The sequence below is a fragment of the Loxodonta africana genome, chromosome 22 (assembly GCF_030014295.1).
Source record: "Loxodonta africana isolate mLoxAfr1 chromosome 22, mLoxAfr1.hap2, whole genome shotgun sequence".
NCBI lineage: Eukaryota > Metazoa > Chordata > Mammalia > Proboscidea > Elephantidae > Loxodonta > Loxodonta africana.
Genome location: NC_087363.1, coordinates 65,071,603 through 65,086,167, shown reverse-complemented (window position 1 = coordinate 65,086,167; position 14,565 = coordinate 65,071,603). Strand labels below are relative to the sequence as shown.

The window sequence follows — 14,565 nt, the reverse complement described above, 5'->3', positions numbered from 1 at the left end:
GCAGGTGTGACTCTGCGGGAGGGTGACAAGGGGAAGAGTGGGCCCTACAGCGATGACAAGGAAGGGTGCGGTCCCAAGATGACCCACAGAGATGGACACGTCTCGAGATCACCTCAGGGACGACAGTGTAACTGAGGCCATCACGGAGACAATGGAAAGAAGAAGTCGCATGTGAAGATGGAAAGAGTGAAAGGCCCCAGAGGATGGGGACAGGCAGCGAGCTCACGTGAGCAAGGGTGGCAGAGCAGGGTCACCACGGTCCAGGCAGGCAGCAGAGGGCAGGGGTGGGGTGCAGGTGGCGCAGCCAGGTCACAGGTAGGCGGAGGATGGGGACAGGGCAGAGAAAGGGAGGAAGCCCCAGGCTGTTACAGCAGGGAGAAAGATGGGGGGCCAAGAATGGTGCTGTGGGAGCAGATGACCGGGGCATGATGTCGGGGGGCAGGCGCCAAGGGCACGTGGTAGTCCCAAGGCAGAGCACCCCAGGGCCCTGCAGCATCAGGAGCAGCAGCAGCAGGTGTGGGGGACAAGCAAGGCTCTGTGCATCTCATGGTATGAACAGAAACAGGAAGGCTGTGGGCTTAGGCAGAGCCAAGGCAGTGTAGCACGCAGTGGTGATGGCAGCGCGGTCAGCAGGTGGGCGCAGCAGGCACGTGAGCAGAGCAGGCAGCAGGATGGGTGTGTGGTCAAGGTACAGCAGGAGGGTGCATAGCCTGGGAGCCCTAGCGGGGCAGTCCCACCAGAGACAGAGGCAAACGGAGTGACACAGAACGACGACTTGCAGAGGAGCTGACGCTCTCCTAAGAATTTACGGCCAGCTCACCCACCTTGGCCTGACCCGAGATTCCCGAAATAGTCCAGCCAAATCCCAGCTAGAAAGCTGGCCTGAGGGTGGGCCCACAGGTCAGAGCAGAATGGAGACACGCCGGGGCTCCGGGGCACCTACATGGGAGGGCTGGTCTCCCTAAGAGGATACCATCGGAGCCCTGGGGCTGCACTCAGGGAGGGCAAGACACTCACAGAACAGAAGTGGGAGGATGAGGTGGTGTGAGGAGCAACAGGGCAGGGTCAGAGACCAAGGTCTCAAGTATGTATTTGAAGCCTTTGCTGCAGACCCGTTTCCTTTCAGCAGCGTGGGGAAACAGAAAAGAGCTGGGCTGAGGCCTGGAGGCCCGGCTCTGGCACTAACTCTGCCAACTAAGCCTTTGTGTAACCCCGGGCCAATCCCCTTCTGGCTTCCAGTCCACTAGCCGCTGAATAAAAGGAGTTGGGGTGTTAGACTAGACGCATTCCAAGACCCCCTCAGGCTGGCAAAGGAATTCTAAGAGCTCAAGGAGAGAGAGAGGCTTTGTGAACGGGGTATGTGTATGGTGGTGTTGGGGGAGAGCTCTGCCACGGGCTCTGAGGAGTGGTCTGAGAGTGACTGGGTGAGGAGCCTGCTGCCCCATATGTGTCTGTGTCCATCACGGAGGCATCGCCCTGACCTGGGCTCCGTGGTGCCGGCCATTCCCTTCCTGAGGCAGAGCCTGGGCTAGGCCCGGCCTGTTGAAGGGAGAGCGCTAGGCAGGCCAGGAGGAGGGCAAGTCACGTACCGTGAAGATGTTGGAGCGCCGCTTGGACTGCTTGCGGATGGGTGTGGGGGTGGAGGAGGCAGCGATGGTCTCGATGCGCAGCTCCCTCTGGCTGATGCTGGGGGTGGAGGGGACTGAGGAGGAGTAGTCGCTGAAGGCGCTGCTGCCGCCATTCGTGGCCTACAGACAGAGAGGGCTACTGAGGGCGGCCATGGGTACAGTGCGGGGGCAGGAGGCTGCGGGGGCTTGGTCTGCTCCCTGTAGAGGCCTCAGAGGGACACCGGTGAGCCAGCCTAAGGCTCGGGGTGGCAGAGGGGCTCCTAGCTCCTAAGAAAATCTCGAGAGGAAAGCAAGGTGCAGCCTGGAGGCTGACGAGGCCCTTGTAGGGCAGCTCTGTGCAACAGAGGTGCAGGGTCAGAGGCAAAGGCTCTCTGTCCACGTCCAAGGTGGAGCAGGAAAGCAGGCAGGCTGCAGGGGCTGGGCTCACAGACGGGGCTGGGCTCAGACATGTGCTGATGCCAACAGAGGCAGGAGATCATCCTGACTCCCCAAAGTCAGTGATGTATGTCAGGGATGCAGGAGGCTGGGAGACAAGGCGACGGGCTGGGGGCCAGGCTCAGGTGCTGGTAGACGAGGGCGGCTGCTTTGAGGCAGTGTGTGTGACGGGGAAAGGACAGAGGAAAAGCTGAGGAAGACAGAAGACTTCCCGCTGAGTGAGTCGCAGAATAGAGAAAGGAAGAGAAGGACAGAAAAGACCACAGGAAGAGGGCAACACGCCCGGCAGCAGTCTAGCCTCTGCCGCAGGACCCCGCACACAGAGCGACAGGCTGCCTGTCTGCTCCCTGACTGCTCATGGGGCTTCCAGCTGAGCGGACAGTGTTCTGACCCGGCTGCCTCGCTCTAATCCTAGCACGCATGCGTGCACGCACATGCACACACACACGGAGTGAATACATGTAACACCACCTTCGCGATATCCCCCAAACTCGGGGCACGGCCCTCAGGCAGAGCTGAGCTGCACACACCCTGAACTCTGCTGGCTGCAGGGTGGAGGTGCTCAAAGACAGTGAAGTAAAACTGCATCATTCCTCCTTAATCTCGTGCAAGTGGGAACATTTAGGGAAATCCCTGCCGCCCTCTCAGATGTCCTGCAGGTCCCTGAGAAAGTAGCCAGGCTGGAGTCAGAATGCCAGGTGCTGCCAGGTAAGCCTTGGGAAGACAACAGCCCTTGGCAGAGCTAAGGCCGAGTGCCTGTCATGACCCCTTCTCCGAGCTTGTGTCCACAGCTTCAAACAGAGACGTGAAAGGGGTGGCAAACGCAGTTATGAAAGGACGCACTGGCCCATACACAGGGCCCGAAATAATCAGGCCCAGGAAGCAGACGGGGTCCAAGTGGTATGATTTGAGGAATGCTGGCAAGACCTGGCTCAAATGTAACCACTGCCGGCAACACCACACACTGCACCAAAAGTCATCCACCACTTTGTAGCAAGGACCACCCTTCTATAAACCAGCCCTCACAGGACGGGGGTGAGTGCCTAGTGCTTCACCAGGATGGGTCTGCCGAGTGCCTCCTGCATCACGTGAAGGCAGCACGGAGCATCAGCGAGCAGAGGGAGGAGAGAGGGCTGAGGGAGGAGTAGACGGCCAGGGCTTGGCACTATCCAGTTTTGTCAAGGGCTAGTCCTGAGCCTGAAAGCACTCTCATTTTGTACCTTCTGAGTTCCATGGAAAGCAGCTTATGAGACAACTCTAATAATGCTAACTATAGCTAAATTCAAGTTCCCTTAGCTAAAGTGGTTGGAGGAGGAGAACAGGAGAGAGCAGGGGGTGGGAAGCTATAGCAATAAGGGACAGTCAGCATGGGGCTGCAGGTGAGGCCAAGGCCAGTCGTGCAGGCTAAATGGGATTTGAGCCAATGCTTTCAAAAGCATGTGCAAGGATGGGAAACAAGCAGATACAAGGCGGGGGAGGCGGCGGGGACGGGTGCAGGGACGAGGACTTCCGCAGCAGACAGCTAGGTATGGTGTGGACAGAGCCAAGGCAGAGAGGAGGGTGGGCCCACCTGGTTGAGATGCACGGAGGGGATGGAAGCGGCGGACACTGCCGAGTGGCTGGGTGAGTTCGGCAGGGACTTGCAGGGCCCAATGGCCAGCTGCTGCTTCTTCCGCAAGGCTAGGACCTTCTGGGCCACTGCAGAGGACAGTACAGCCAGTTACCTCCTCTGGGGAGAATGGAACAGCCCAGACAAGTGCCTTACCCCAAAACTCAGCCCGACATGCCAGGGAGTCCTCTTGGGGGATGGCCCCCGGCCCTGACTGCCGCAAGCCCTGTGCCAAGTTACCGTCCTGGAAGACGCGCTCCACGTTGAGCCCATAGGTTGCGCAAGTCTCGTAGTAGGTGCAGCGCTTCAGGTCTGTGGAGAGTTTGCGGGCCCTGCTGTCATCAATGACTCGGGGGTTCGCAGCGCTGATGGCATCTGTGGCGGGGGGGCATACGGTCAGAGTGGGTGGGTAACGCATCTGGTGCCGTGGAAGACCCAGCACTAAGAACTCGTGCCTTGTGCCGGCTCTCTCACCAGGACCATGAGTGAAAACCAGCCAGCCCCTCAATGTCTCTGAATCCCCGAGTCCCTGTTATTAACCTCAAAAGAAAAAGACTGGATAATCGCTAAGCCCCCTTCCCTCTCTGGGATAATATGGACAGTAGGATTCAGCAGAGGAAAGCTGAGCGTGTGTGGAGCAATGAAGCCTTCAGATACTGGCATCGCAGCAAGGCTGTCTGTCTCCATCAGCACTGGAAAAGGCGTGGTGCAGCACTGAGCCTCTCTCACACCTGCCCACCCTGGTTTTACGGCCATATGCTCCATCTCTGTCCCAGGCGCTTCCCTCTTCTCTGCCATGCCCCCCAGTGCCCCCGCTGAGAGGGCCCAGCCTCACCTTGAGTGCCCACCAGCACCATGGGCACCTCACTGGCGTTGCGGAAGCTGCAGAGCCGCAGGAAGTAGTTGTACACCGTCTGGAAGCTGATCTCATCTTCCAGGCTGAACACAAACACCACGGCGTCGACCCAGGCAGCAAACTACAGGGAGACCAAGCTAAGTTACCACCCTGCCTGGGCACCGAGGAGCTCCCATGAGCAGACCCCATCAGGAGAATCTGGCTCCTGAGCCCTCCCACCCACACTGGGAACCTGGAGGAGGGGCGCCATGACACAGGGGTGTCACCTGGAGCTCAGGGGGACCTCCTTCATCTCGGATGAGCAGCAGGTAACTCTGACCGTCCACCACAATCTCCTTCTTAAACCGCCCCCCTAGGAACAGAGTCCACAGTCAGCGACCAAATGTGCAGAGAGCCAAGGGGACCAGAGAAGACATGGATATGACAGAGGACAGCAAAAAGTCAAGGGCCAGAGAGCCCTCTGCACAGACAAGCTGAAGGGGAGGGAGGGGGCAGAATGACCACCACACTCACCCTCTGGGGACTCCTCCTGAACGTAAGTCCCAGTCAGATAGCGATGCACCAGGGCCGACTTCCCACTGGACAGGTTCCCCACAATGCCCTAAAGGGAAGGGGCAAGAGGGCATGGGGGAGATATGAGGCAAAGGCCAGGAGAGGATGGGAAAGGCAAGCAAGCCCTTGGGAGGAGAGGCAACAGGGCTGAAGGGAGGGAGGGTGGGGGAAAGGCCAAGCAGAGAGAGGCAGGGAGGGAACAGCTCCAAGGACGAGGAGAAGCAGCCTCCGGCCCCTCTCCCAGCTCATGCCCTCCTGCCTCCACTCACTCACCACTTTAAGCTCCGGCACAGAGCGACTCAGGGTCCATTCCTGGCTGTTCACAAACGAGTCTGTGGGAGAGCAGCAGTCCCATTAGGACCACGGCAGCATAGACAGACAGCCCTCTCCCCCCCGTCAAGTTCGCATACACCTCTGATATCCACCATCACCCCTTTCCAGGACAAGGCCCAAGGCACTGTTGTCAGTGGGACCCCAGCCTTCAAGGAGCAGCAGGAAAGTTATTTTTGAGTGGAGGAGTCATGACAGTGTTCAGGGAGAGAACTGAGGGATGTGGGTTCAGACCCCCGTCTCAGACCTGTTCCTCATAACCTCACTGCTCCAACAGGGGAGCTAGATCCCAACTTGAGTCACACCCAGCCAGGTGCCCCCAGGGCCTAGGCTTGAGGCCCAGGTTAGGGGCCATCCCAGCTGGTCCCAGCCCAGACCCAAAACTGGCTGGGCACTTGGCAGGGGGGCCGCCTCCTACAGCGAGTAGGAACAGCTCACCCGAACCAGGGTGGGGCCACCCACCACATTCCTGAGCCTGGGTGAAGAGGGAGGAGCATCTTACTGGCCCTGTTCTTAGAGAGGCAGGTCGAATGGGGTGCTATCTACCCCGCCCCACTCCGCCCTCTCACCCAAGCTCCTCTTAGTGGGAAGGCAGGGCCACCCTTTCTTTCCCAGAGATCTGCCTCCCAGGCTCCCATTCCCTTTCCTGTAGTCCATCCGCAGCACCCCAGAAGATGCCCCTTGGCTCGGGCAGTGTCTCTGGAAAGAGAAGCCTTCCTCCTCCCCAGGGCCCTCCAGCAGTCAGCCCACTGTCTTCATCCCAGCCTCCAACCCTCTCTGCGTGGACCTGTCCTGGCCAGCGGCCCCTCAGCTGGGCAGGGCTTGCTTCCTATCCCCAGGCTCCCTGTCCGCAACTGCATCATCCCAGGCTGTTTCAAAGGTTAGTTATCCCACGTCACCTGAAGAGGCGGCAGGGGAAAGTGCAGTGTGCCTGGGAGCTAGCAAACGCGAGCTGTAGTCCACCCTAGGCCCACGTGACCGCAGTCCATCCTCTACCACATCAGAGTTTAGAGTCCCATCACCTGCATCCCTTCCCGATCTCACATTCCATGATGCTGGGTGTCAGGGCACCCAGCACTGGCCACTCCCCCCCCCCCCACCTTCCCTTCTCTGACCCTGCCACAACTCAGACGGTGACTGGGAGCCACGACAAGGACAGCTCATCCCAGGCAAGGCCCCTACTTGGGCCAAGCCCACTAGAGACTACTCCGCACCGACCCCCACCTCGACCAGGTAGGTAATGACTTCGCCACAATGCCCTCAATGCTCTCCTAGACTCCACAGTCCTCCAGAGCACGGTGCCGTTTTCTCCGGCCTCAAGGCGGCGGGCCGCGCTCCTTACCCGGCGACGGCGGCGAGCAGGGCGCCGCGCTCGGCCCACCCAACAGCAGCGGGGCCGCGGCCGCCTGGCGGCTCCACGGCGGCGCGGCGGGCGCGGAGCGACGGAAGCGGCCGGCCAGCAGCCTCCAGAGTCCGGCGGCGGGGCGCGGGCGGCGCGGTTCGGCGCTCAGCAGGTCGCAGCGGCCGGGCCCGGCGTGCAGCGAGCTGGCGTCGCCGTCGCTGCGGGTGCGCGCGCGCGGCGGCCCGGGCAGGGGCCCCGCCTCGGACTCTGCGCGCCGCACCTCCTGGCCGCGCCGCAGCCGGAAGCTGAAGCTCTTCCTCAGCGCCGAGAGGCCGCGGCGGGGCGAGTCGGTGCGCCGGGCCCCGCGCAGCACCTGCCAGCGCTGGCTGCTCCACAGCGAGGCGCCGCGCAGGAAGCCCGCGCTGCCGGACCGGCCCAGCCCCGCTCCCGGCTCCGCGCCCGGCGCGCCCGCCAGCTCCACGCGGTGCACCTCCAGGAAAGTCATGCTGGCGGGCCGCGGGCGAGCCGGCTCCTCGCGCGGGGCCCGGGCGCGCCGGGGTGGCGCGGGCTCGTCCGGCGCAGGGCCGGGGGCGGCGGGCGGCGGACGACCATCCGACTGGCCACGGCGACCGAGGCGCGGGCGCAGCAGGCCGAGCAGCAGGCTCCGGGCCCCGGCCGGCGCCGGCGCGGAACCAGCGGCGCACTCGCTCCGCGGCCGGGCCGGGGCGCCGTGCAGGTCTAGCGAGTCACAGAGGCTGAGGGCGCGGCGGCAGGCGGCGGGCCGCTCCCCCGGGCAGCTGTCAGCCGGCGGCCAGCCGCGCTCCATGCTCAGGGCCCGGGAGCGGTGGCCAGGCCCATGGCGAGGGGCGCGGGGCTCTGCCCGAGCCGGGCCGCGGCCAGCGCACACGGACTTCTGGCCTCTGGGCCCCAGGTATCGGGCCGACCGAGTCCCTCAACTCCTCCACCTCTCAGCCAGCAAGCCCAGACCTGGAGAGGCCAGGAGCCAGCCCAGGAAGGAGAGAGAGGCGGCAAGCCTGGCGTGGAACACCCCGGAACGGCGGCTGGGGAGCCAGCCAGCCGGGGCAGCCCCCGGAGCTCTCAGAGAACAGGAAATTCCAGCCCAGAGCTCCTCCTAGGACTGGGGCAGGTAGGTGAGGAGCTGTCATTAGGAGCAAGACAAGTAATTAACCGTCTGCAGTGACACAACATACCGGGCGCGCTTTGGAGAATGTGGGCTACTGTACCTTCTCTTTGTCCAAAGGAAGAACACATGAGGACAAGAATTCTTAAGAGCCTACATTAGGAGTTGTTATGGATTGAGCTGTCCCCCCAAAATATGTGTTGTAAATCCTAACCTCTATGCCTATGGTTATAATCCCATTTGGGAATGGGTTGTGTTTGTCACGTTTATGAAGCAGGGCTAGTATAGGGTGTATCTTGAGTCAGTCTCTTTTGAGATATAAAAGAGATCAAACAAGTGAGCAGAGAAGAGTTGGGGAAAGAGAGATGCCAAGACACAAGATCTCCAAGGAACCAGGAAGCAGAAGCTGAAGAAACAACGACCTTCCTCCAGGGCTGACAGAGAGAAAAAGCCTTCCCCTAGAGCCGGCACCCTGAATTTGGACTTCTAGCCTCCTAAACTGTGAGAAAATACATTTGTTTGTTAAAGCCACCCACTTGTATTTCTGTTACAGCAGCACTAGATAACTAAGACAGGAGTGAAGAGGAACTTTGTAAATGACTCCAAGCTCATGCTTTCCAGGATAAGGTCTCCTTACGTAGTGAACAATTGAGAAGATTTGCTTCCCATATCCAGAGCCATTCAAGAGGCAAGTCCCATGCCTCTCTGGGCCTCAGTCTCATCTGTAGAATGGGGAGCCTGAATGCGGTGGTGCCACCTTAGATAATCTTCTGCTCAGCCATCCTGAGGCCTGCAAACTTGCTGAGAAGAAGAGCTGCTTGATGCTACTGCAGGCTTCTGTTAATGACTGAGGCATCTTTTCCTTTGGTGATGATAAAGTCCAGAAGATATTCATCTGTCTGGACAGGTTAAGTGCCCTGCCAATGGGCAAGAGAAAATCAAAAGATAACATCTATGAGGAATGACTCACTTCTGAGTCCCAGAGTCTCTGGCTTCTTACTGCTGAGCCTTACCTACTGAGCCTTACCTACTGTCCAGATGTTCTGGCTGGAATCTGACCCTCACTCTGTAAAGGAGAACACTGCTCTTCCAAGCACAGACGCCCTCCCCATTCAGGACTGTGGGTGGCACCAGCCACTCTGAGTCAATGGCCGGCCTGACAACGGGGCAGGGAGCCCCTGTGTTTGATTTACATTGCACCTGGAACATAAGTCATCTCCTGAGGCCCCGGAGATTCACTAGTTTGCCATAATCTACAAGGTGAGAAATCATGGCTTTCAGCCCCAGGAGTCGATCAGGAGGAATCAGTTTAGGTAGTGACAAGGGATGAGGGGGCTTACATTTCCTTCAAAGAGACAATACTCCCCAAGTTTCTTCCACCTCTAGTCTAACCCAACTCCCAGTGTCCTCTTCAGCTTTAGAATTCCTGCTCCTGGTCAGAAGCTAACTGGTGTCAGAGTGGCACATTCCTGAGGGGGCTGGGGTAGGGGAATGCCTAAGGAAGGCTGGGCCTCTCCATGGAGGTACTCCTGCGGAAATGAGGACTGGAAACGCACAAGTCCCGGTCTGGATCTCCCGGGCCTGGAGAGGCGCCAGGGGGACTTCCTATTTTTCAGGGACTAGTTATTAACAGTGGTGAGGTCACTTTTCACTCTCTGGGGTGGGTATGGCCCATGTAATAGATAGTTCAGCAGAAGGCCTTTCCCAGGGTCCTTGAGCAGGCATGGAGACAAGAGCACAGCCCAGGACTCCTGTCTCCCAGCCTCACTGATCTACAGCTAAGAAGGAAATGCTGTCTCTCTGCCTCAACCTCCCTATATGCACACGGATCTGTTCTCTCTCTCTCTCTCTCTCTCACACACACACACACACACACACGGAATGACTTTTCCTCCAAAGAATCAGGCCGCTTATTCACAAACCTGATTCTTTGCAAGCCTGAACATGCAGTCTTGGGGACTGAGGGAGGGCAGTGGATAAGGTGCCCAACAGGGGCAGGTTGCTTTAAAAGCGCGATGGCCTCCAATGATGAGGCTCCAGCCTCCTGTGGGCTGGGCCCTCCTTCCTCTGCAGGCTGCTCTGGGTGGGAGCACAGCATAAGGGGGTAGAAAGGAAAAGGGCCCCAGCCCCCGCCATGCCGGCACGCGCACACACACACACAGGGTCCTGGGGAAGGCAGGCAGCAGTGCCTGCCTCAGAGGACATACCTGCAGAATCAGTCCAGGCAGAAACCTCAGCCTGGGTCAGTTCTCACACTTGAAACATCTTCCTCTTCCTCATGTGGCTGCCTCCTTCTTCCAACACCCCTTTTCCCAGAAACCTTTTCTGACCCAGAGAAACTAGACAAGGAAGGGCAGCTGTTCAAATACAAATGTCCCAGGACATCGAGTCAGTCAGAGACCCCAAAAGGAGAACAGCCACAGGCACACACCTCTTCCTCTGGCATCAGCCCCAGGTGAGGGGCTAGGTCTCTGTTCTGTCTTATGAGATTCTGCTCCAAGAACCTGCAGCAAACACAGCAGCACACTACACAGCCCTCACCTACTGGCCTGAGGGAAATTAGGGAGCCCTATATAAGGAGCCTGGGAGCCTGGGGCCACATACATGGCTGTACAACTCCGTAAAAGCCACCTCTCTGGCAGCTCCATGTGTCTGAAGGCCATCAGAAGCATCAGGCCAAATCTGTCACTCAGGGGCTGAGAGACTGTGGAAGTTACCAGGGGATTATTGTCGTTGTTAGCTGCCGTCAAGTCAGCTCTGACTCATGGTGACCCCATGTACAACAGAGGGAAATGCTGTCTGGTCCTGCACCAATTCCATGATTGTTGGTATGCTCCAGTCCATTGCTGCAGCTACTGTGTAGTTTGAGTGCCTCCCAACCTACGGGGCTCAACTTCCATCGCTATACCGACAGTACTCTGTTGTGTTCCATAAGGCTTTTGTTGGCTGACTTTCAGAAGCAGATCACCAGGCCCTTCTTCCTAGTTTGTCTCAGTCTGGAAGCTCCACTGAAACTTGTCTACCATTGGTGACCCTGCTAGTATTGAAATACTGGTGACAATGGCTTCCAGCATCATAGTAACAGGTAAGCCACCAGAGTATTACAAGCTGACAGACAGGTGGTAGACAAGGGAGACTGCAGTCCACACTCTGGGCCGGGGTGAACGTGTTCCTCCCGAGGGCCGGAAGTGCAGCAGATGGGCACCAAAGAGCCCTTCTGCTCTGCATGCTGGAAGTCAGAAGGCGAGAGACCCAACAGCTCTAGACAGACCTGATTCTGGGTGAGTTTAAACAGCTGCTTACATCATGCTGGCCTCAAATGCCCTGCCCTGGGAGAGTGGTGTACTGTGTGCCTATGTGTTAGGGGCAGGGGACACACAACTAACCTGCATCAGGGGTGTTAGGATGGAAGGGAGACAGCCGCAAAGGAGGAATCTGTGAGACACTGCACAGAGGAAGTCAGTGCTACGGAAGAGGAAAGGGCAGCCTCTGCCCCAGAGCCCCCTTCGTGCCTTGTACCTGGCCTCCACTCACATATCTGCCAGTTGATCAACTGGTAAGTATTGAGACGTGCCCAGCTAAGGCCACACAACCTACAGGGAATTGGTGAGCATACTCCTTCTCAGAGATGAAGAACAACTAACCTTCTCCCAAAAGCCAAGGGTCATGGGTGGCTTGGGAGGGTTGGCGGGGTGCTGTCACCTGGCCTTCCAACGTCACCCGGGCTCTTCTTGTCCACAAGGTGGCAGCAGAACATCTCCAGCAGCCAAGGTGGCCAAAAGGGCTCCGAGGAGGAAGCTGGCAGATTCCAGCAGCAACCCTTAAGGACCCTCAGGTTGCCCAAGACCTTGGTCACTGAGCTTGAGGGAGACGGTAAAGCCAAACTCAGTTTTGCCCCAAGGGTTGGCTGGTTCTCTACTAAGTTCTGTTCACTTTGTACAGGTCTCCAGGTTGGGGATTAGGGAAGCAAGGAGAGGAGGGGAGGAAGGGTCTTTGGGCTGCCTTCCCACCTCAGGTCCCTGAGTCCCCCACTAGCTGGCTGCAGGGCACAGTCCTCTTTACAAGCCTCAGGCTTGTCCACTGAGAGCACCAGTCTCCAGCAGCAGCAGCAGCAATTAGCCAGTAAATTCTATCCCCTAACCTATGCTACACCCAGCATGCCCCACCTTAATAAATGGCTTATTGTCAGCTACCTAGTTGCTCAGACCAAAAACCTAACAGGCCTTCTCCTCAATTCCAATCCTGATTCCCTCGGTCTCTCCACTCCCCCACCTCTAGTCTACTAGTTAGTACTGTTGGCTCCACCTCCTGAGTACATCCCAAACCCACCCTCTTCCCACCACCTCCTTTGTACAACACCAAGACAACCCATCGCAGTCCCCAGCCTCAACTCCTAACGCTGGCTTCCTAACAGGTTCCAGGCTACCACCTCACCCCACCCCACCCCACCCCACCCTGCCACCATCAATCTATCTTCTTAACAAGGCAAGAGTGACTTTAAAACCACAATCAGCTCATCCCTTACCAGCCAAGGACATGAAGTTTTGGGGTGGAATGTTACGGATTGATTTGTATCCCCCAAAAATGTGAATCAACTTGGCTAGGCCATGATTCCCAATGCTGTGTGGTTGTCCACCATTTTGAAATCTGATGTGATTATGCTATGTGTTATAAATCCTAACCTCTATAACGTTAATGGAAACCCTGGTGGCACAGTGGTTAAGAGTTCGGCTGCTAACCATAAGGTCGGCAGTTCAAATCCACCAGGCGCTCCTTGGAAACCCTATGGGGCAGTTCTACCCTGTCATATAGGGTCACTATGAGTTAGAATTGAATAGACTCAACGGCAATTTTTTTTTTTTAATGATGTTAATGAGGCAGGATTAGTGGCAGTTATGTAAATAAGGCAAGACTCAATTAGGTTGTATCTTGAGTCAATTTCTTTTGAGATATAAAAGAGAAAATTGAGCAGAGAGAAGGGGGACCTCCTATCATCAAGAAGGAAGAGCCAGGAGTGGAATGTGTCCTTTGGACCTGGGGTCCCTGTGCTGAAAAACTCCTAGACCCGGGGGAAGATTGATGACAAGGCCCTTCCCCCAGAGCCGACAGAGAGATAAAGTCTTTCTCCAGGGCTGATATCCTGAATTCAGACTTCTAGCCTCCTAGACTGTAAGAGACTAAATTTCTCTTTGTTAAAAGCCACCCACTGTGGTGTTCCTGTTATAGTAGCACTAGATAACTACCACAGAATTTCCACTTGACACAGAAGTACACCCAAGCTCCTTATCCTATGATGGTCCATACGAGTCTCCTGTGACTCTCCCCACGACCCACTGCAATCTGCCCACAAAGCTGTAAGCAGGCCAAGCTGCTGCCCACCTAAGCCCTCTGCACTCGTCTGACCTGCCTGACACCACTCAGATCTCAGTAGCCTCAGCACCACCTCCACAGGAGGCCTCTCTGCCCGTGTGGGGCCCAGCGCTCTGCCACAAGCTCCGCACTCAGGAGCACTCCCCACCAGAGCCCCCCTGGCAAGCAGAAGGCTTGCAACTGGTGTCTGTGAATGAGCACCTCTGCTGAGAAAGGTCATGGTGCCGGACTTTTGTCCTCCTATGCGGAGGGACACAGGCTTAAAGGAGATGGTTCCTGGCTGGGACAGCCTGCTGAGATCAGTCACCAGCAAAATAAGCTGAGGGACATGTGGTGCACTAGTCAGGCACAGGCTCCAAATTAAGACTTCAGACTTGGCCTCTGCCCTGCCAGCTGTGTGACCGGCAGCCACCGCCCAGGTCTCATGAGGTCCTGTTAGAGGAGCCCCTCCCAGCTGCAGTGGTCATGGGGTTAGCGCTGTGACTGGGAGGGCTGCACGAGCCCATGGTGGGGATGAGTAAGACAACCACACGGACACAGAACCAGCTTTCCTGAAATCAGAACTCTGGCAGGTGCCGTGGGTCTAGGGCCCCAGCTTGGGCTGTCGACGACTATGCTGGCCCCACCGCCCCCTTTCCCAGACCTCAGAGCTAGGGTGGACTGCAGAACCTGAAGGCCCATCTTGGATCATGCTTCTCTCTGAAAATCTGATCAAAGTCATGAGCTCTCTATAGAAAAAAATCTGCACACACATGGGTTTCTTTCAGGAGGCTCCTGGTCTGCTCACTTCCCGTATGGATCCCAGGCTAAGAACTCACACTCTCTTCCACCTCTCATTTCACAGCTAAGGTCATGCATGCCCAGAGCTGGGACAGGACTTGCCCAAGGCCAGTCAGGGCAGAACCCGGATGGGGTGCAGGGCCGTGGACCCCAGGTCGCTGCTCAGTCACCATGTGCCTTGCCCCGCAGCATCATTCTGTGAGCACTTACTAAGTCCAGGCACTACCTAGGGTGCTGGGACACAGCCCAGAGCACACAAAAGCCCCCCACCCCCGCCAGGTGGCACAGATACTCAGAACTCTTGTGCTGGCTCCCAAGGACTCGTGGTTACGCCTGGCACAGAAGGCACTCACCTCCTCTGGACCTTCTGATGGCTGCTGTATGGATCCTGGGAATACTGCCCTGTTTACCAAGTCCCGGGTGTCAGAGCCTCTCAGTGGGTTGGGTGGGGGTGGGGGTAGGGGTGGGGGTGGGGGCAGCCGGGGCAGGGCACTGAGGACAGGAAATAAAGACACACTGTCT

General features: G+C 57.7%; 1 protein-coding gene across 7 annotated transcripts in view; it reads right to left on the bottom strand.

Moving 5' to 3' along the window:
- Positions 1–14,565, bottom strand: part of AGAP3 (ArfGAP with GTPase domain, ankyrin repeat and PH domain 3) — a 92,937-nt gene that overhangs the window by 23,651 nt on the left and 54,721 nt on the right. For 4 of the 7 annotated variants that reach the window (XM_010590076.3, XM_064275045.1, XM_023548047.2 and 1 more), the window contains exons 2-8: positions 5,354–5,412; positions 5,042–5,129; positions 4,795–4,880; positions 4,508–4,649; positions 3,913–4,047; positions 3,634–3,761; positions 1,590–1,748 (exon numbers count right to left, since the gene is read on the bottom strand). In XM_010590076.3, the coding sequence (XP_010588378.2) occupies positions 1,590–1,748; positions 3,634–3,761; positions 3,913–4,047; positions 4,508–4,649; positions 4,795–4,880; positions 5,042–5,129; positions 5,354–5,412 (797 nt within the window). Of the gene's footprint in view, positions 1–1,589; positions 1,749–3,633; positions 3,762–3,912; positions 4,048–4,507; positions 4,650–4,794; positions 4,881–5,041; positions 5,130–5,353; positions 5,422–6,788; positions 7,579–14,565 lie in introns of those variants that run through there. The other 3 variants (XM_064275046.1, XM_064275048.1, XM_023548048.2) reach the window with 2 other exon arrangements.